The following is a 20,626-nucleotide window of genomic DNA, read 5'->3' on the forward strand; positions in this document are numbered from 1 at the left end:
ATTAACTTCTAACGTACATAAAAAGCTACATGACCCATGACCAGACATAGAATGTAAACATTATAATAAATATTGGCAATGTATTTGAAAGATGAAGGCAGCTTCTATAAGATAGATGCTAAGTTGGCTCATTTTCCCCTAAACAGGAAAGCAAATAATTTGCAAAAAAATATAAAAGTGCAGACCTGTATGGATTAAAGGTTTAAATTCCATGATTTTTGTGTTTTATAGGAAGAAACTGAGGACTAAGTGTTAAGTTGCAAAAGCTAACTTGATGCTTGCATAATCTCAGTAACACCAACATTAGCCTCTTAAACTGACCCATAAATGACTGAATATGAAAACAGTGAATAAGAAGCAAATGACTGACTCATAAAATGACATTTAAGGTGAAAGAACAAAAGTTTATAAGGAAGAGAATGTCAGCCTCGTCTACTGAAACATTCAAGGTGGAAATGGGAAGGTAAACACGAAGCTGGTAAATAAAGCAAAAATAGCAACTTTTTCACTTTTTTTTTATTTCACTAGTGTAGGTATTCATTTATTTGTTTATTTATATTTACATACAAAATTAGCATTAGCATTTCTTACTGTAGACCATTGGAAATGTATGCCTTAATATTATTCATTAAGGCAACATTTAATTATCATTAAAAATAACTTTTACACCTGATTCTTTGCCACAACTTTTCCGATATTTATTAGTATAATTTCTTCCTTGGGAGGCATAAACCTGAACCAAACATTTAAAAGGGACATATTATGAAAAAGCATTTTCAGTAAAATGGGGATCTGGAGCTCCTACCAACACAGAAACTGAAATAAATCAACCCTGTTGGTTCTGTTATTTAAAAAAAAAAAAAAAAAAAAAACCTGACAATGCGCTTTTCTGATATTGTGCTACGCATAACATACAGTACAGACACTTCAGAGTGGTCCCGCCTCCTCTTGAGTCTCTCCAATCAGAAAGAAAGGATGCATAGGGAAAAAAAAGCATACCACAGATGGAAAGTGAGTGTATGTCACATTTAACTTTCAATAAGCTGAAACAATTTTCTTTCTGGCAAAAACCCAGGCACTGCTATAGTCGTTTATGATTATACATCATAAATGACTGTACATGATTATATAAAGGATCCTGCAATGCAACATGAAGTTATCTCGTTTCTTTTCTAGGGGGCGTGAGCTAAGATATTTTTGTTCAGGTTGCCTTTGGAATGTGTGTACAGCCAAACCCCCCTGCCCCCCTCCCCTTTTAAGTTGGTTAGATGAATGCAAGAGAAAGGTTGGAGATGTGGCGGAGGTGTGAGTGAGTTAGCCTGACATGGAAATGCAGGGTATATAAGGCTGAGGGGAGGTGTCCGGGCATGGCCCTACTCCCAAAATTTTGTTATTGCATAACTCAAATTTGCTAGCACAGACCATGCCTGTGAAGGCTGAAACAGGGAGGAGAACTCAGATAATTTTGGGCAGGAGTCCAGGTTGGCTTTGGAATGTGTGTAAGACCAAATCTCCGTAAATTACAGGCATGCTAGGCATTTAAATGCTGCAGAATGGTTATGGCCCAGAGTGTGTATTTAACAATAATAAGCTTGAGAGGTCTGTTGATTGAGGTATAGTGGTAGAGGAATAGTATTAAGTTGAGTAAACTGCACCTTCTTTACTAATGACTGATGACAGAAGTGTTAAAGTGGAGGAAAATGACGCGACAGAACTATTTAAGTCCCCAAAATGCAGCGGCGACAAATGTCATCAGAATCAACTTCGAGACAGCTGAGTTAATCAGGCTGGCAGGAAGCTGACAGGTGGCTACCGAAAAAGCCGGCAAAACTACAAACGAAGCAGCTTTAATGAAAATTAGAGGTCCTTGGTTGGCATATATGTCATTAAAAATGCCGGTCCCGTAGTACACAAGGAAAAGTGGGTTTAACCGACACTGAAATTATATGAATTTGCAGGTTAATTATAGGGCTAATAAAATTTTGTTATTAACTCCAAAAATAGAAAATACACATTTCAGTGTTTCTGAAACAACAGTATGTTGTAAAATGCTCACAAAATAGTAGACCGGATAAAGCCAATATATTGTAGCTTATGCAGACTTCATGTGTGCTCACGCAGAAGTGCTTTTCTCCTGTTTTGTAAATGTTCTGAAGTACAACATCCTCTTACGAAGTGTTTCCTGGATTCTAGGAGGTAAACATGATGCCTGCTCCTGCAGAATGGGTGAGTGTTGTCCTATGCAGTCCTCACATAATCTAAGAAAAGGAAGTATTGTTTAAGACAAACATTACAATACATGAAATGTTCCAAATTAACCAGGACACTGTTGGCAATCTGTGTTGAGCTGTTAGTGAGCAATAAGTGGTAAAAATGGAGAAGTGAGAAGGTTCAAACTTCTGTATAAAGGCTTTGCAGAATGAAAACAGACACTGCATCTTTTTTGATATCAAAAACACATCTGCTACAATAAAAGGTACTATTTAAAAGGCATTTAAAACAATATTATAAAGGTTTACTAGCTTGCTTTCTTGTGAACACAGAGTTCCATATTATGCACAGCATTTTATGGCTGTGAAAAGGGGTTAAATAGACATCAAGCACCCTCCTAGTTCCAGCTCAAGATTGTAGACACTTGCTCATCCATCCTTTCTTCTGAATGAAGCACAATTATTAGCATCTTGTGGAATTCTTTACAGTAGATGTCAGGAGAGTTCTAGACAACATCCGGATTCTCCCATCAAATGTTACAGAATGGTGCTCCATCACTCCAGGGAATGCAGCTGCACTGCTGCAAATGTTTTAATTGATGTTCTACATTGAGCTTGGTTACAGTAGGCTCATTTACAACTGCATCACAAGGCATCCCGCACTCGACTGTGGACCCCCTCATTTCATAATTTAGAAGTTAAACATTAGGAAAGGAAGGAAGATTTTTGACATTCAAACTCAGTGTAGGGCTTTAACTTACCTGGATAGGGAGTAGGGCTGCATCTGAAACACTAGCACATCGCTACAGTGGCTCTGAGATGGACACCTGAGTGCTGTGACCTTAGAAGAGAGATTAATGAATATGGGAAATGATTAAACAAGACCTTTATAAATGATCTTTGTCAATTATGCCATTTTTACGCCATGAAATTCTAATTGCAATAACTTCCAGTTGTTTATCTTGAAGTCTTCCTATGGGTCATGAATTAAACCACTACCAATTAATTTCTGTTCACCGAAATTATATGTTTAAAAGTTTTTTCAAGAAAAAAAAATCCCTAATGCTGTAAAATTATCTTACATTTAAAACTACATTTTCATCTTCAATCAATAAAACTATGAAATTAGCCCAGCCTCTATCTCCATCTATACCTCTACTGCTGACATGCAACTTGAAATCCTTTTCCCGCAAATGAATGGGATTTGTTCCTTATATTTATGATGTCAGAAACACTGTATATCTCAATTCACGCATTTGAGGCTATATATGCAAAGCTACAGTTTCAAAGCTGAAAGCTGACGGTTAATTTTACTTATGATACCACTCCCAGCATATATACAGCAGCATATGGGCATGTTAACAAGGTAAAAACCTTGATTTTCACAGGTATTAAAATTTTATATTACAATTACTTTTCAACTGGAAAAGTATATATTGGTACCTTTGCGTAAACTACATTTTAAACTGAACAATAAAATAAAGAGCCAGGAGTGACATGTACACACAGTACAACCTGCACTGAATGATCACTGGATTAGGAACATCTACCTTGTATCTACACTCATTGTCCATTTTATCAGCTCCACTGACCATACAAGAGGACTTTGTACTTCTACAATTACACACTGTAATACACCTGTTCTGCATATGTTCCCATTTCACCCTGCTCTTCAATGGTCAGGACCCCCACAAGACCACCACAGAGCTGGTATGATTTGGGTGTTGGATCATTTGTCAGCGCTGCAGTGACACTGAAGTGGTGGTGTGTTAGTGTGTGTTGTGCCAGAATGAGCTGCACAGACACAGCAGTGCTGTGAGAGTTTTTAAACACTCTGTTTGTGTTGGTTGTCCTCTATTACTCATCAGTGGCACAGGATGCTATCGGTTGTATATTTTTGGTTGGTGGACTATTCTCATTCATGCAGTGACACTGTAGGCTTTAAAAACTCTACACTCAGGTGGACTACAGTGTGTAATTGTAGAACTACAAAGTGCTCCTCTATGGTCAGTGGAGCTGATAAAATGGACAATGAGTGTAGATACAAGGTAGATGTTCCTAATCCAGTGATCATTCAGTTCATTTACAATGGAACAACAGGATACAATGCTGTTCCCTAACTGAAGGTAATTATACCAACACAGTGATAGTTAGCTAACCCCTTTTTTAAGTGTTCTTTGTGGGGTGGGGGGGTTACTTATGTGACAAACATTAATGTCATGATTAATAACACCTCTATCTGTTCTTTAGACTGACGCTGCTATATCCAAATGTTAAATATGAGCATATGGCAATTTATTAATTAATATATTCATGTTTTAATGCTTTTGTAGCTTGCGCCCAATGATGCAGGACAGGCTTCAGACCCACTATGACCCTGAAACAGGATGAAGCGTTAACAGAACATGACTGAATGAAATGTTCAACTTCTCTTCTAGTTATAAAATCAAAAGTGGTTTTATTTGAGAGTTTAGAAACAGTTTTCAGGAGCAAACTGAAGATTTTAATATATATGTGAATAATGTTATTGCCATGTTATATAATGGAGTGTTCTAATTTTTCATACAGTTTTTCCTAGTGCTATTTCTGTACAAAATCATTATAGCTATATGGTATAGTTCTATAGTTTTTTATGTGATTTCTTAATTCTACCAATTGTTCTGGTGCTGTCTCTGTAAAAAGGTACATACCGAGTCCATAATCACTACATATTCACGGCTTCCTCCAAAAATCACCACGTCATTGTCCTTCCCCTGTACTGCTGAGTGCCACAGCCTACAGGCAGACAGTCCATCAACAAAACACAAATAGGTTTTCTCCATACTGTCCCTAGCTAAGGTCATCACCCATTATTTACATCTCACCTGGCCTTGTCTTTGTGGGGATGCTGCCTCTCTTTCCACTCTGTCGTTATAGTGTCAAATTCCCAGCCATCACCTAAACAAAAAAAAAGTGTATTGTTATGTTCACTCTCAGAAAAAGACAGTGTCTTCACAATAATACATTTATAGGAAAGGGAAAAACAATCTTATATTTAAAAGAATGTGAAAGGATAAACCATTAATTCCATGCTGTTTTTATCAGTCCGTTTATCAAAAAAACTGTACAGAGTAAAAAGCAGCTAGAGTTTTTAGATTTTATCCAAAAATTTTTTATTTCCGACAACACTGTTATATATGTGTAAAACTTTAACCTATGAACTTACTGAGGACTTTCCCAGCAGTGTTGAGACCCCCAAATAAGAAGAGTGTGTTGTGTGACGTGGGAGTGAGTGTGTGTAGAGAGCGGCCCATTGGCAGACGAGCGGCCAGGGACTCCCTGAAAAAACACACAAACAAATATTTTGTACATATTAAGCTCAGAGTATGGTCTGAGTCAATTAGAATTAATAGCTGAATAATGAATATTTAAGGCATAAAGCTGATGTATCACGTCTGATGTATGTGTGCACCATAGGTTGCGAATTTGTTAACAATTACATGTCATATTTATTTACTACATGAATTTAAGGAAAAGAAATTCAAGGAAATTCAAGCTAGTGGGATTTCTTGTATAGTCATTTTTAAATTCAAACCCCGAGTCATGTTTTCTTTATTTTTCTAAGTAAAAACCTTATTATTTATAGAAATTAATACCAATTAGAATAAATTTAACATACTTAATACAACATGTTTAGTGCAAATTTAAGTTCAAGATTATAATACTGATTTCAAAGCAGATGTTCTAAGCTGTAATTGTGAAATAAAACATAAAAATCTCGCTCTCTACACTTCCAAAAAAAAAACAGTTATTAGTGTTGTATCCTCAAGGCTACATATTCAGTACATTTATTTAGAGAAAACAATTGTACCATATTTTATATTAACTGTAGATTACATTGTGTTGATTTCATATGCATTTCATGTACAGATCCATAATTAAAGATTACAAATATTCACCTCTCCTCTGAAGAAGAGAATATAATGTAAATTAAGGGAACACAACTGTACTTTAAAACCACTGTTGTGCATTTAAAGGTACATTTACACTGTTTGTACCTTTAGTTTACAATAATGTACCTGTACAGTTTATCTGATAGTGTATAGATGATGTGAACTTATTTTCACTTACATTACCCAACTAACCTAACTGAGGTAAAACGATATTCCCAGATAATAGCACTGCTTTATTGTTTGCAAACAGATCAGATGAGACAGTTGTGTGTGTCTACACACACAGACGTCAAATGATGAACAGTGTGAGGGCATCAGTTCAGTATCACCTCTGAGCTTTTACTGTTTTTGAAAACACATAGGTATGCTGTTTAGAAATCCATAAATCTACCAAGGTCAAGATTTTTACTTTTTATTTCATAAAACTAAGATAAAAGCAAAAAAAATATCCTCAAATATGGACCACAACTGAGACCTGATGTTGGGAAACTGGGCTGTATTTGCTGATTTAATAATAACAATATTACTGCATTTTAAAGTAATTCTGCACAAAATTTAAATTCATAATACATATCAACAGTGTAATATATGTAATCTACAGAGCAAGCCCCTGGATTTCTATGCTGTGAAACCTAATCATATATTCCAGTCATATTTAAAGTTATTAGCTTTGGTTTACATTTTTATCCTAATATTATTGAAAATATCAACAGCACACTTAAAATATGATACTGGAAATGTTCTACTGATGTTAACAATAGTTAATCACAATATATTTTGTAGAGGATTATAAATATTAGAATAGATTAGATTCAATTTATTTGTCACATACACAGTTATACAACATATGCAAGTTTTACAACCAATAGATTCAGAGTCTTCACGTGAATCATTTACTGAAACTTTCACTTTACTCTTTGCAAAACGAGGTCATATACAAATAGTAACTGTGGCTTTCATATTTGCAAAGATGGCCCTAATGCTGAGCAACCAGCAGCTATTACTACAGCAACAGAGCTGCATTTTTATTGCTCTATATCTTCTAACCTGAGCCAGTGTTGTTTAACTCTGTTCAGGTGTAAGGCTTTAGCCTGACTAAATTGACTGTACTGCCAGTTACCTGTTCATAAACTGGTGTGACTTATGCAAATGAATATGATTAAACCTTCTGCAGTGTACTGTACTATTTATATATGACAGCAATTTTATTGCTGGGTCTCAGTCAGCTATGTCTCTCAGACTAGACTTAACAAAACATTATCTATACTACAAGAACATTTTTGTTTAGCTTACTACTCACAGGAAAAGGCAGGGACAGTACTTACATTTGGGACCATGTCCAAGAGTCCAGGTCTAAACAATAAATGTCTATAGTGTCAGTTTCCTGAAATGAGAAATGTCTTATGAAAATATGCAATTTTTTTGGGCCTATAAACTTTACAGCCATGCAATAGGGAATACCATTGCTAATTTAAGTGATGCAAAACACAGTTTAAAATTAAATACCAAGTTTAATATGAAGCACTGCGCCAAGTCAGAGACTACTATTCAGTTACATAATTTCCAGTCAAATCACTCATTAAATGCAATATTTTCATGTCAAGAAAAAAAAGAGTAATGCTTTGGGGTTCTGAAAAAAATATGCAGGATTGTTTTCCACACCTCCAAAGTGCATTCTTAGGTTTCTGCTTCTCATGAGCCATGCAAACACAATGATTTAGTGATGATGAGAGCTCTAGGACTAAAGACCTTCTAGACAGGAGGAAGAATAAGTACTCCAAAAAATGTAAAGTGCTAAAATATTTTTCATTTGGACAGTTAATCAGGATAAACCACAAAAAAGACAAGGACAGTAACACAGCAACCATTTCTTGATTCCAGGAAGATAACCTAATTTGACACCAGATTTTGGTCATAAATCAGTTTGGGTCAACACTGCAGTAATTGCTTTAAGCCTAATTTTTTATGACACTACTGTCATCTACTCACCAATCCTCCACAGATGTAGCCCTTGTTGCCAAGTGTAGCACTAGCATGTGAGCACCTTGGCTCAGGAAGCTGACCCTGCCAAAGAGAAGCAAAAAACAAGAAAAAGAATCATTAACGCATCAGATGCTTTAAATTATCAAAGTTTTTTTTTTAAACTTCACATTGGCATGTGTTCTTTACCTGTGTCTGTGGTTCTGTCCAGGTGGCAAGGCTGGGTTCAAACATATGAACTTCATTGTTCCAGCCCCAAAATGTAAAAACCTCACTACCAATCATCGCCTGTCAAAAAAGCAAAATGTCTTTGAGAAAGGCCAAGCTTTAAAATTGGTTTAGTAACTACCTAACATACAGGATGCATTTACATGATTTAAAATGTACATAATTTCTCTATGAGTAAAAATAAACACACTAATCCAATAAAGTTTTGTCATTTAAATTTCAATAAAAACAAGAATATGAAATTTGTTACCTCTCTTGAAAATGTATTCAACTGACAAATCTACAAAATAAAGGTTTCCAATGTTGTCACTGGCCAACTTGATTGTATTTAAATCCTATAAATCCTATAGTCTGTGTAGGACAAGGATGAGATCCTGTGTTTGCTGAATGTGCATGGCTGTCAGGTGGAAAGTTTTAGAGTTGCAAAGATAAAACGTAATGCTTCTGTAATAAATGTATCCACATTAAAAAAACTTACATAACACAGTCCATTGCTGCATCAAGATATATATCAACTCTTTGCAGAAACGCTGCCTATTTCTCTGGGCACAAGTTAATCTCAGAAGTATCTGATTTTTTATCAGGACATCAATTCCCCTATGCCAAGCGTAAAAGGGACTATCCAATGTGTTATTAGAATTAGATGCCACTTTCCACTTAAATTCCACTTGCAAATTTGCAAGTTTGTACACTCAGCTCCCAAATTAATAAATGTAATTTAAAGTAAAGGTGATTTAACAGTGGTAATCATACCTCTGTCCCAATTTAGAGCATTGCAGGCACCAGTCACTAAATTTGTTTATATTTTCAAAATAAAAATAAGTTTTCAGTGAAAGCATTGGAAAGACATTCTCTGCAACTTTGTGGGTTAAATAACGTTTCATGAGAATTAACAAATCACAGTTGTTTTTATTCCAGGGTCTCAAATTTTCTGGAAGCAATGCTGTTTAAGGCTAAAACAGTTAAACTGCCAAATGTGAGATTTGTTAATGTCTTATATTTTATATTATACCACAGTTAGTTCCGATCCTGGCTGAGAGACGTTACAGGAGTGGTAATATTACACGATCATAGAGCTCCTTAGGTATCACTCCGCAAAATACATGTAACTTAGCAACGATGCCAGCGCTTACAAGACAGAGCTGTGCCTGGACTTTTTCACCAGGTTAATTTTCCATTCGCACACCTCATGTTGAACAGAGTAAAGAGTTATGGCACAGTGGACTCTGCATTCTTATTTGTAAAAAAAATAAATCTGAAATAAATATATGATTGAATAAAAAGTAAATTGCTACGTCTATGGATTTCTTTGATTGTGTTTAACTCCAGTCAATGCACATCTTTTTTCTCTGCTGCTCTCGCATCGGAGTGATACTCTAAAATACTCTATTTAAATGAAACAGAGAGAACTTGGCATCGTTTAGTGTATGATATATACCACTACGATCTGAATCCACTGTAAAAAAAAAATGGTTAAACCATGACATTTTATTGACTTGATGCGTTTATCTCTGTCCTGATGTAGACGAGGTTTACATCGCACAAGTTAAAGATCCAGAGTTCGTTGAAAAGAGCAAAAAAGGAATTTGTGACGAAAGGGAACTATATTTCCTTGCGGAAGGTTGATAAACAAACACATTTTTCACGGTCTTCTTTATCTTAAAACCTAATAATAAATGGCAATAACAAATTGTGGTATAATCGCAGTAATACACTCGTGGTTCGTGATATAATGTGAGATATTGGCACTGGTGTACTGATCTTCAGTGTCAATGTTTCACGTTACTGCACTCCCTCTCGTATATCATTGCATAATTATGTCATATTTTATTTTAATCACTACCCAAACTAAACTTCAAATCTCAAAATAATTACAGGAAGAGGCAAAAACATTCCTCATACAAAGTCATTTTGGAGCATTTCTATCAGTCCATTTTTAATGAAATTTGGAAACACTGTAAAGGGCAGCTGATATTTTCCAATTATGTAAGAAAATTAAAAACATTAATAAAAATATGAAGTGACAGAAGGATTTGTTCTGACAGTAAAATATGTAAAAATGATATTATACATTCTGAAAGCATTTCTGTTTTCAGTGTTGTCAACTGGAATCCCTGTATCCATCCTTACCCATGATGTCTCATCCACTCTGAAACTCTTGAATTTGCTGACCTCTCTAACTGTTTTGCATCCATATCCACCAAAATAGATGAGCCTATTTTATAACAAATAAATACAGATGTATGCTTTACAAAAGGTCTTCATTCTCTCTGGTTTAAGCACATTTATTTTTTATTTCTCTTTGCTTATAGCAAAACTGAAACTAGCTATATGAATATAATCTCTTTCTTATCACGTGGTTTTTGCAGTATTTTAACCTTCACTGCTGAGGAACCAGGATGTAGACTCACATTTCAACCTTATTCATAACTACATAATTATTATATTAGTTCCATAGCAGTGGAGGTATAAGTCATAGAAGTAACTACATTTTACTTGGCAACACCTGGCAAATAATGAGCCTTCAGATTAATAAATAATTATTAAGAATTAAGGACCATAACTGTCATATGAATATTCAACCTAAATAAGTACAATGATTTTAATCTTTTATGAAAAAGCTATATTTAGAAATGATCTGGAGCACCTTTAGATATTTTACATATATTATATTTTGTAAGAGCATGTTTGGGGCCCTCTCTATTACCTGTCCTTGTAAACCCAGCTGGTGTGTCTGTCTCTGGGAGATGGAGGGGTTCCTGCACAGCCTGTGATTTTCCTCCAGATGTACTTTACATGCTGCAAGTCTACACCATATAGCTGTCCAAACAACACAAAGTGAAAGACATCATTAAAGCAACACATACCACACAAACATTATGGTAATAGGGGCCTGCTGACAATAACTTCACTATTCATGCATAACTAAGTTTAGCGAATGTGGTCAGTGTGTTTACAGTGGTTTCTGTTTGTTTCTGTGGGAATGGTATTACTTTCAAACTGTCATTCTCTTCTCACAGCCTCTTTATGACTGAGCTCTGCGACATTCAGATCAAACTAACAATCATTATGTTTAAAGCTATGTGGTCAAAAATATGGACATTTATTATAGTTTTTTATTATTTTATTTATTTATTTTTATTTATTTATTTATTTATTTTATTTTTAGTTATTTTATTTATTTATAATTTTATTATAATAATGGCCTTCAGAGTATTCACTGGTTCTGCTCCCATCTACCTCAATAGACTCTTAAAACCATACGTTAGTGCCCACCCTCTCCGTTCCTCAAAGGAGCGCCAACTAACACGACCAACCCCCCGTACAGGTCAGTTGAAGCTATTCTCATCTCTGGTACCACGCTGGTGGAACGAGCTTCCAAGCACTATCAGAGCAACAGAGCAACCCTCTCTGCATTCAAGAAATCATTGAAAACCCAGCTCTTCTGAGAGTATCTTTTGCACTGAATGTCTTTCTTTAATGCACTTATTACTTCCTGGCATATTGCACTTAATGTAAGGTATGTTTTATAATTTGTGCTGTAGTTTGAATGTTAGATCCTCTTTTGTAAGTCGCTTTGGATAAAAGCGTCGGCCAAATGCATAAATGTAAATGTAAATGTAATAGTTATTTATTATTTATTATTATAGCGTAGATATCTAATATGCTAATTTGGTTGCTTTGGGCTCATTTTAATAGTTAGTTTTATAGTTAATAGTTTATTAGTTTTGTACAGTGAATAAATGATCTCACAATTTTGACATTTTGTTCATAGTGTGCGTCCATATTTGGCGATAAGTCTTAATATGTGCAGACAATTAATTAAATTATTAATGTAACAGAAGTGTATCTAGCAATTTGTTTTATGCATTTGGCCTTGAAAATGTCAGACAACTTGTATTACACTGCATTGTCTAACCACTTTCACATATGAACTCCAAAGAAACTCTGGCATATAAGGCCCGGAGTTGTCCCAGAGTGGTCCTTTTACTCCGGATTTTACCCGGAGGTTTAACTAGAGCACTGGGAGGATAAAGTCCATGTAAAGTCTAGGACAAATATTGTGGGTGTTTGCTTTCACATATACGGCTCCTCCAGGTAAAGTCTGGGTTATCATTAAACATTTCTGGGTTATCGTGTGTGAAAGGTGCTTCTGTGTCATGCTCGGCTCATGCACACAAAGACAGTGTTACGTGGCAATGCAGCTGATTGCAGTTTGTGGCCCTTCAGGTCAAAGCTGTGGATGTCACTAAATACCTGCCAAAAACAGCTCACCTGGTTAGTGTGGCCACTGTTGTCACAGCCCCCGAAAACATAGAGCGTGCCCTGGAGGAATGAAGCACATGTCTGAGAGAGCAGGGGAGGAACCTCTCCACCCATTCCCTTGCGAGCCCTGACAAACAAAAACACACTGAAGTGAAATCTCAGAGGAGAAAAAATGTTGTTTTCATTTAGTGTTGTTGCCACTAGGGGCAAAAATGAAGCACAAAATCCATTCTGTGATTGAATGCAAAATTAAAAAAACAAAAAACACCCACGCACCAAGCCAAAAGGCATGAGAACAAAAAAGGCCTTTCAAAGGAATTCATTATTCCTTTGTATCGTCTATGTTTTGTGGTACACTACGAGCCTTGGATTTTAAGATCTCTCAGTTCCTGAAAAGTGTGTGGGTGTGTGTGTTTAATATCAATGGGTTAAATCCTGAGCATTACAGTGCAAGTAATGAGAAAGGAATTCAGCTCATTAAAAAAAATAGACAGGTGTGTTTTCACTCCTCACCAAAGTCCACTCTCCATGTCATAGAGCCAAATCTCATCACTGGGCAGAACAACTTCGTCTCCGTCCACATACTGGAAAATTGAAAAGAGGCAAACAATACAATGAGTTCATACAAAACATCAAAGCTATGATGAAAAACTAATGACCTCACTTGACTTTCATTTCCACCTGAACAAAAAAGTATTATTTCAACAGTCCTGTGTTCTGGCAGTGTGTGTAATGCTCTGTACACACCTTTTAGTTGTCTCTGAAAATGTTATTTTAAAAGTATCTCTTTATCTGTGCAGTAAGCTTTTATTATCTAGCAGTTCTTAAATTAAGTCATATCAGCCATTATTAATGGAACTGAATGCAATATACAGGAGAGACAAAACTAGATTCTGAAACTACCTCGCCACTTAACTAATTTACTGGAAAACAAGATATTCTTGTTTGGTTGTGTGTATGCCACTTTTCATGTATTCTAATCATACAAGTAAAAAATCCACTTACATAACATTCAGAGGATTCACTCTCGATAAAATGTAACTTTAGTAAGTGTCTAAAGCAAATGTTGTGGATCATGTTATAAATTTTAATGAACAGTTGGCTTAAACACATAACCTGTGCAGTTTGTAAGTATAAGGTTTTATTATTATCATTATTGTTGTTGTTGTTATTATTATTATTCACAAATATGCCAAATGAAAGAATAGCACTAGCTTATATATTGTTTGTTTCCAAGGAGGAAGAGTTACCACTCTTTCAAAGAATTAAGAACATACTCTTAAACGTTTGTATATCACTGTAGCCTATGTATAGACTGTAATATCACATGTAAATACAGTAAGTGTAAATAGTTTATGTGGTGTTTCTACCTGACACCCTCCCCACACGAAAAGCACCCCTCCACAAAGCACGACCGTGTGGTCACTCCGAGCCGGAGGAGTCTCCATCAACTCTGGAAGTTCCTCTTGCTCAGACCCGCTGAGCCCTCACCGCTCCCGGACACAGAGGAGGAGCCGAGCCGCTGACTGGAGCTTGCGTCTGGACCCTCTCTCACACACTCACTCACTCACTCTGCGTGTGCGCGCGTGTGTTTACACTGTGCGGATGGGTAAATGCTAACAGGAAACACTGAGACACTACCTCTGCTGAGGGAGGGCAATGCGGAAAATAACTCTCCAGAGCCGTAGGTGTGGGTGTTATTCCCACTTTATCCTCTGTTTTTCTTTCGGAATGTAAATACTGTAAAAATAACGTGTGTCTAAATCCAAATCCACACGTAGCTGAATATTTGTCCAAAATCCGCCCAAGAATGTTACTTGGTACGAGTTTTCACTGTTTCGAAATGTTTTATCTGATTCTTTGCGAGAAGAAAGGGAACTGAAATATGTAAATAAAGGCCTTACAGAAAAGCCTTCAGAAGTTTGGAATCACAACATATGGCGTAAGCCCAAAACCTTATGTAAAATAATTACTGACGTCCTGGCAGTACTGTATCACCAAGCATAAGCACCTAATGAAGGACATCTGAAGTAGTGCTGGACAATGTCCAAACATCTATGATATATTTCTTAACGTTGGTCGATACAATATAATTCAGCTATCAGTATAACCAATATAAAATCTGCAGAAAAACTGCCATGAAAAAGGAATAAACATGACATCGATAAACATGTCAAACATACACAAAGATAAACATACACCTCTTGGCTTTGTCAATATGAATTCATTATGAATATTTTTAAACTAACTTTAAAATGGAGTGCATTGAACTGACCATGAACAGAAGCTGTAAATAATGCATACTGAAATATTGAAAATATTAAAAAATTTCAATGTTAATTTAATCATTTAAATGTAACGTTTAAAACTAAGGTTTTTAAAATTTAAGGTTTAAATATTTAAGGATTAAGTTACAGTTCTTAAGAAAAGCAGGAAATAATGTTACTCTGTGGAGTAGCTACATGAGTCTGGATTCTTAAGAATCAGAGATATAAACACTTGGCTGTGGAGCAGTGCCTGGAGAGATGGAATAGGCTCGGATGAATTAAACAGCACCAGACCTCACTAACACTCTTGTGGCTTAACACAATCAAATCTTCACTGAAATGTTCCAACTGCCTTTCAAGAACAATGGAAGCTGTTTCTTTAGTCAAGCAGGAAATAACACTTACCTTCGATGAAATATTGGAGCACACAAACTTGGAAGATAGGGTCAGACTGAATAACACCAACAGCAAGTTTGCCTAAGCTGCATGTTTGTATGAGAAAGTGTATGGTACTTATTGTGACTTTTATAGGATGTTAAAAATGTTTACTGCCATAGATTTGATAAGTTAGCTACCAACAATATTTGTTAAGTAAATGCCTGTTGGTCCTCTATGTTGCAGTATAATGCCAGCTATCTTTTTCCATGTTATGCTACTTTATTTATATTTCTGTCTTCTTCCTGTTAGATTGAGTGCATGGAGCAAACAATAAACACCTTTGTGCTGTGGAACTTCAGCTTGCTTCAGTGTGGTTCACTGCAGTGGATCAGCTGGGGTCAAAAGTGTGTTACCCAGGAGCAAATTAGCTAGCAATAACAAGAAGTAGAAGTGCCAACATCCTGCATAGAAGCACTGTTTAGAAACGTTTTTAATTGCCTTGTGTTTTCACTATATAATTAGAAGTAAAGTATGAAACTCAACCTCCCCCAGGGTTCACAGGAGAGCAACCATTACTATGGATGTGTGTAGCTATTATAAATTCTTTTAAAAGAACCTGAAAACCTATTTCACTATACTGGTCTTAACAATATTAGATACCAATGTATCTTAGTAGTCACTAGATGTCGCCATTTTACAAGTGAAACATCTCTTGGTCAATATGGCTGGAGCACAAGTCCTAAATGTAGTGACGTCCATTTTTTGATGTAGTCCCAGGCATCATACATTATATGAGCAAGATTTAGGTGGCTTGCTAGCTTGAACTACTGATGCTTTAGGGGTGGTCCAGCAGGTAGTGTCTCAGTCACACAGCTCCAGGGACCTGGAGGCTGTGCGTTCAAGTCCCGCTCCGGGTGACTGTGAGGAGTTTGGTGTGCTCTCCCCGTGTCCGCTTGGGTTTCCTTCCACAGTCCAAAAACACATGTTGGTAGGTGGATTGGCGACTCTAAAAAAGTGTCCCTAGTTGTGAATGTGCGTCGCCCTGTGAAGGACTGACGCCCCCTCCCGGGTGTGTTCCGCAGTGATTCCCCGTGGGCTCCAGACCCACCGCAACTCTGAACTGGATAAGCGGTTACAGACAATGAATGTTGATGCTTTATTTGTATTTACTCCTAAAAATGTGAAAAAAATGAGTTTTTTCTGCGTTCTAATTTTTCAGGTTTCCTCCTAGAGCTCTAGGTCAGTCAGTTTAAGGCGGTGAGTTTTCAAAGATGTGTGTGTTGAGGGAAACATTGAGGGCCACACCGGGAGTGAGTTTCCTGTTGTTGAGGGTTGGGAGTTTCCCGCGATACAGTTTGAGGGAAACTGCTAGAGGATGTCCTGAACGCCTGAGTGTGTGTTTGTGTGTGTATCTGTGTGTGTGTGTGTGTGTGTGTGTGTGGAGGGGGGGGGGGGGGGGGGGTCATGTGTTCATGTGTCTGTATGTGTGTTTGTCTGTGTGAATGGGTCAAAGACATGACACACCTTATTAGAGTACCTTATTTAACTGAATACATTCAAGACCTAAATCATATTATTCCACAATAATTCATTAATGTGAATATATTTTGTGCATATAAATGCCAGAGAGTTAGACTGATGAAACATATATGAAAATTAAACAATTTTAAATGTTTATTTAGTCAAATAAAATATTTTGGCATGATTTTATTGTTGTTGTTTTTTTCAAAATAGGACAAATGTAAATGTATATTTAAATATTCCCGCCTTGCGCCCGATGATTCCAGGTAGGCTCTGGACCCCCCGCGACCCTAAATTGGATAAGCGGTTACAGATAATGGATGGATGGATGTATATAGTTTGTGTCTGCACCTTCATGTGTAATAGGGGTATAACAATACATCAAATTAAATATATTATTATTATTAATGCAGTATGGTGAGTCTTTATACAAAAAAAAAGAGTGATTGTACACCTTGTGTTCAGTGTGTTAAAATTTACACCAGGCATACCCTAGAGACAAGTTGACACAAATGAAATCATCATTTCTAAGGTAAAGATTGAACTTAATTTTTAATACACTTGTTATAGATGCACAGAGCAAGTATATATTATACTGCTTATATTGGCTGCACCTTTTCATTGCCTGTCACATGACCCTCTAATAAAATAAACCCAAAAATCACAACGGCTAAATGTTATAATTGATTTAGAAAAGGTTAGCACATTAGCCCCACTTCCTGTCTGCTCACTTAAATCTATTAAGGAGCAACCAGATGCCTAGGCTTGACTACTGAGTGTGGTATCCAGAATTGTGATAAATGAGCTTCTGAACAGACAGGGGGCTGTAACCATACTCTGTTTAGAATCCAAAGTTAAGCTGTTACACACTTATTCATAGGGTAGCGAGCTTGTGTATTATGTGTATTCCTAGAAATACACCTCTCCCACCTCTTATTGTCAATCATTTATTTTGAGAGTGACTCTCAAAACTACATTACCCACCTTCCACTGGGCTGAAACCAGGGGAGCAGAAGCTGCCCAATGAGGCTTCAGTAGAAGCCACCATATGGTTGGATTTCAGCAGTAGGATCAGAGTGTTGGTTGTCAATGGCAACGGTTCTCTCCCTCTATTGGAGGTATGGGCGTGGCAGCTGTGGGAGGACCATGTACGTGTTCACTACCATCTAGTCATGTGACTTCTTACTATCCTTCAGATCCCCCTCTTTCCTCACTCGGTAATGCAGCCTGTGTGTGTACTGTACCATCAGAGGCAGAGAGTGAGGGAGGGGGAGGGGTGCTGAGGGGGGAGAGAGGAAGAGAAGGAGGAGGGGAAGTGAGGGAGTGAGAGAGGGAAGGGAAGGGTAGGGAGGGTTGAGCCGAAGCAGGGAGATGAAACCAGCTTAGAGCGGGCGAGTGAGAGGAGTGTATGCGAAAGAGCGGAGCGCACTTTCAGCCTTCCTGTGAGCTGAACAAAAAAAAGAAGGGAGGATTACACGCGTCTCTCTTCTTCTGCCTTTTGACAGGGTGAGTGACATTTGGAGAGAAAGACCAAGAGAGTGTATGAGAGAGAGAGAGTGAAGGAGCACCTGAATTCAGTAGGAAATCTCTGTAGGCTAAGGACACTGTTGACTCCTGCTTGACAGAAGGAAAGAAGACTGAAGGAAAGAACCCCAGGAGGACAGAAGGACGGAGAGCATGCTGCTTTGGGAGAGGAGTGTGTGTGTCCAGTCCTGGAGCATGTGTGTTAAGATAACGGCGCAGGATCACTGCTATGTCAGTGCCTAGGAAGCTTCAGGGAGCTCACTGAATGAAGAAATGGCTCAGGTAAGAAGATGGAGGTGGCTGTTAAATATTGCATTTACGCATACGCGGATGTACACACATACGTCTAAATATCACAAGCAGGTACACCGCCCTGAGAGGGTGTAGCATTAACGTACAAGCCCTCCAGAGGCAGACCAACCAGTGAGCCCTGCTGGCAGCCACAGGAGCAACAGTGTGCTTTCAAGCCAGGGAGGAGGAAAAGGAGATGGGCAGGAAAAAAAGAGGGAGTGTTACTATACCATTCACAAGAGCTATTTTGACTGATTTTGCAGGACTTGTGATTTTGTTCTGTATATTTGTGTGAGGGAGTGAACTGTCAGTGAAATATGTTTACGTTTTGTCATTAATTTAATTTATTTATTAATTTTTTTACATTTGAAAGTTTTCTGATGAATGGACAAACAGCAGTAGCCCCAAACTACTTCAAATAAAATAATTTAAGATTAATATGATATTGATAGATATACATGATACTCATATCTTTGGATGTAGATGATTCACTTGCTTGCAAGTAAATTAAAAGTCTTTTTTTAAATATTTACAAATGTCCATCCTTCTCCTGCAGCTGTACAGTTTCAGAGATATGACATTTCAATCCAACAGCAATGATTCATTACATTAGCACATTAATCATGTAGTAGGGATGCCTTGAAATTTCAGCCAAAATAGCTGCCCACAGTGAAAATCTGTTGAAAATCTCTACAGTAAAAAGAAAAGGTTAACTTAAGTAAGGTTAACTGTCATTAGGCTTGACCAATAAATGAAATGGGAAATGCTGTGTGCCAGGCATGTTCAAATAGTCTGAGCATCAGCATATCAGCAGTGAATCTCTCTCTCTCTCTCTCTCTCTCTCTCTCTCTCTCTCTCTCACTCACACACGTAACATTTTCATTAATCCGTGAGGGACATTGGAGAGACAGTTTTTAATTTCTGTCCATGCAGATTATCAAGAAAGAACATGACACCCAAAAAAGTTTCAACTACACTTGAACACATTTCTTTCCACTAGCAAATAATCCATTAACCATTGTCTGTTATCGATGACACAATATCTTACAATAGATTCTGTAGCATACATAGAATATTATATAGATTTATATTATGGAAGTGTATTTATGTATTTACTGTCAGGTTTTTGGGGGACTTTTTGTCACAGTTTCTGTTTCAGCCAAGAATTTTCATTTCCCTGTGTCACTGTGACCAAAGTAAACAGAATTTGTGTTCGTGACATGATTGTGTTGGCACACTTTTTTATTTTTTTTGCTTGTGGAAAGAATGTACCCATTAAAATTTAGGCAAATGCAGTGCATCGCATTCAAATAAGGCAATCAGTCTGTGACTGGATGACCACAAAAATCTATATATGGATTTGTGGAGATGTCTTGGTAAATCATGTCCATGTGCCTGGATGTGCCTGTGTTATGAACGAATGGCAGATAATGCATGGCGAAGTCACGGAAAAGTGTGTGTATCCCTTCAGGTTTAAATGTGATGTTTGATGTGTTATCGAATAGAAATCTTGCTCTTTGTCATCCATTTAAAGGCAGTAGAGCAAGACATTCCAGGTAAAGTCTCCGCTGAGTGTATGGGACAGGAACTGCCTCAGCGGCCATGAATGCAGAGAAGGAAAAAAAAATACAGTGATTGTTGTAGCTTTATTAGAACGCAGGGTCAAGGATGCTTTAGGAAACTTGGCTCCCTCAGCTTGGTTCCACCTACTTTTGTGTTCCTGTTGTTGGCTTGTGGTGTGAAATATGAGAATATAAGGCCCAATAAAAGACCAGGCTATTGTCTAGCACATTTTATATCAGTGTTGATCCACTCCCTCAGCCTCAGTAGGTCTGAATTACAAACACCACTTTAACTTATCTTAACGTTACTAAAGAGTGGTACCACTGCTCCGCAGCCCAGTGACTGGAATATTTATACCACTCTTGCCCACTGCTTCAGAGTGCTTCAGAGTGTCCCCTCTCATTCAAGCTTTACTGTAAAGATTATACAAATTGAGTGCATAATTGAATGCCTGGGTCCTCAGTGG

General features: G+C 37.2%; 2 protein-coding genes across 4 annotated transcripts in view; one reads left to right on the forward strand and one right to left on the reverse strand.

Moving 5' to 3' along the window:
* Nucleotides 1-515: 515 nt before the first annotated feature.
* LOC136692353 (kelch domain-containing protein 1) lies at nt 516-14,315 on the reverse strand. Its single transcript, XM_066665678.1, has 13 exons — nt 13,987-14,315; nt 13,130-13,200; nt 12,626-12,743; nt 11,058-11,170; nt 10,481-10,565; nt 8,312-8,410; nt 8,132-8,206; nt 7,468-7,526; nt 5,416-5,528; nt 5,075-5,147; nt 4,901-4,985; nt 2,972-3,051; nt 516-2,258 (listed from the first exon to the last, which is right to left on the reverse strand). Exons 1-13 carry the CDS (start codon nt 14,062-14,064, stop codon nt 2,114-2,116), a joined length of 1,194 nt encoding a protein of 397 aa, XP_066521775.1. The 5' UTR covers nt 14,065-14,315; the 3' UTR covers nt 516-2,113.
* A 3,837-nt stretch (nt 14,316-18,152) lies between these two features.
* arhgap23b (Rho GTPase activating protein 23b) overlaps nt 18,153-20,626 on the forward strand; it is a 62,747-nt gene continuing 60,273 nt past the window's right edge. For 2 of the 3 annotated variants that reach the window (XM_066665022.1, XM_066665023.1), the window contains exon 1: nt 18,178-18,588. In XM_066665022.1, coding sequence (XP_066521119.1) covers nt 18,580-18,588 — 9 coding nt within the window. In that variant the 5' untranslated portion in view covers nt 18,178-18,579. Of the gene's footprint in view, nt 18,589-20,626 lie in introns of all 3 variants that reach the window. The other variant, XM_066665021.1, reaches the window with a different exon arrangement.

Source organism: Hoplias malabaricus, chromosome 3 (assembly GCF_029633855.1).
Source record: "Hoplias malabaricus isolate fHopMal1 chromosome 3, fHopMal1.hap1, whole genome shotgun sequence".
NCBI lineage: Eukaryota > Metazoa > Chordata > Actinopteri > Characiformes > Erythrinidae > Hoplias > Hoplias malabaricus.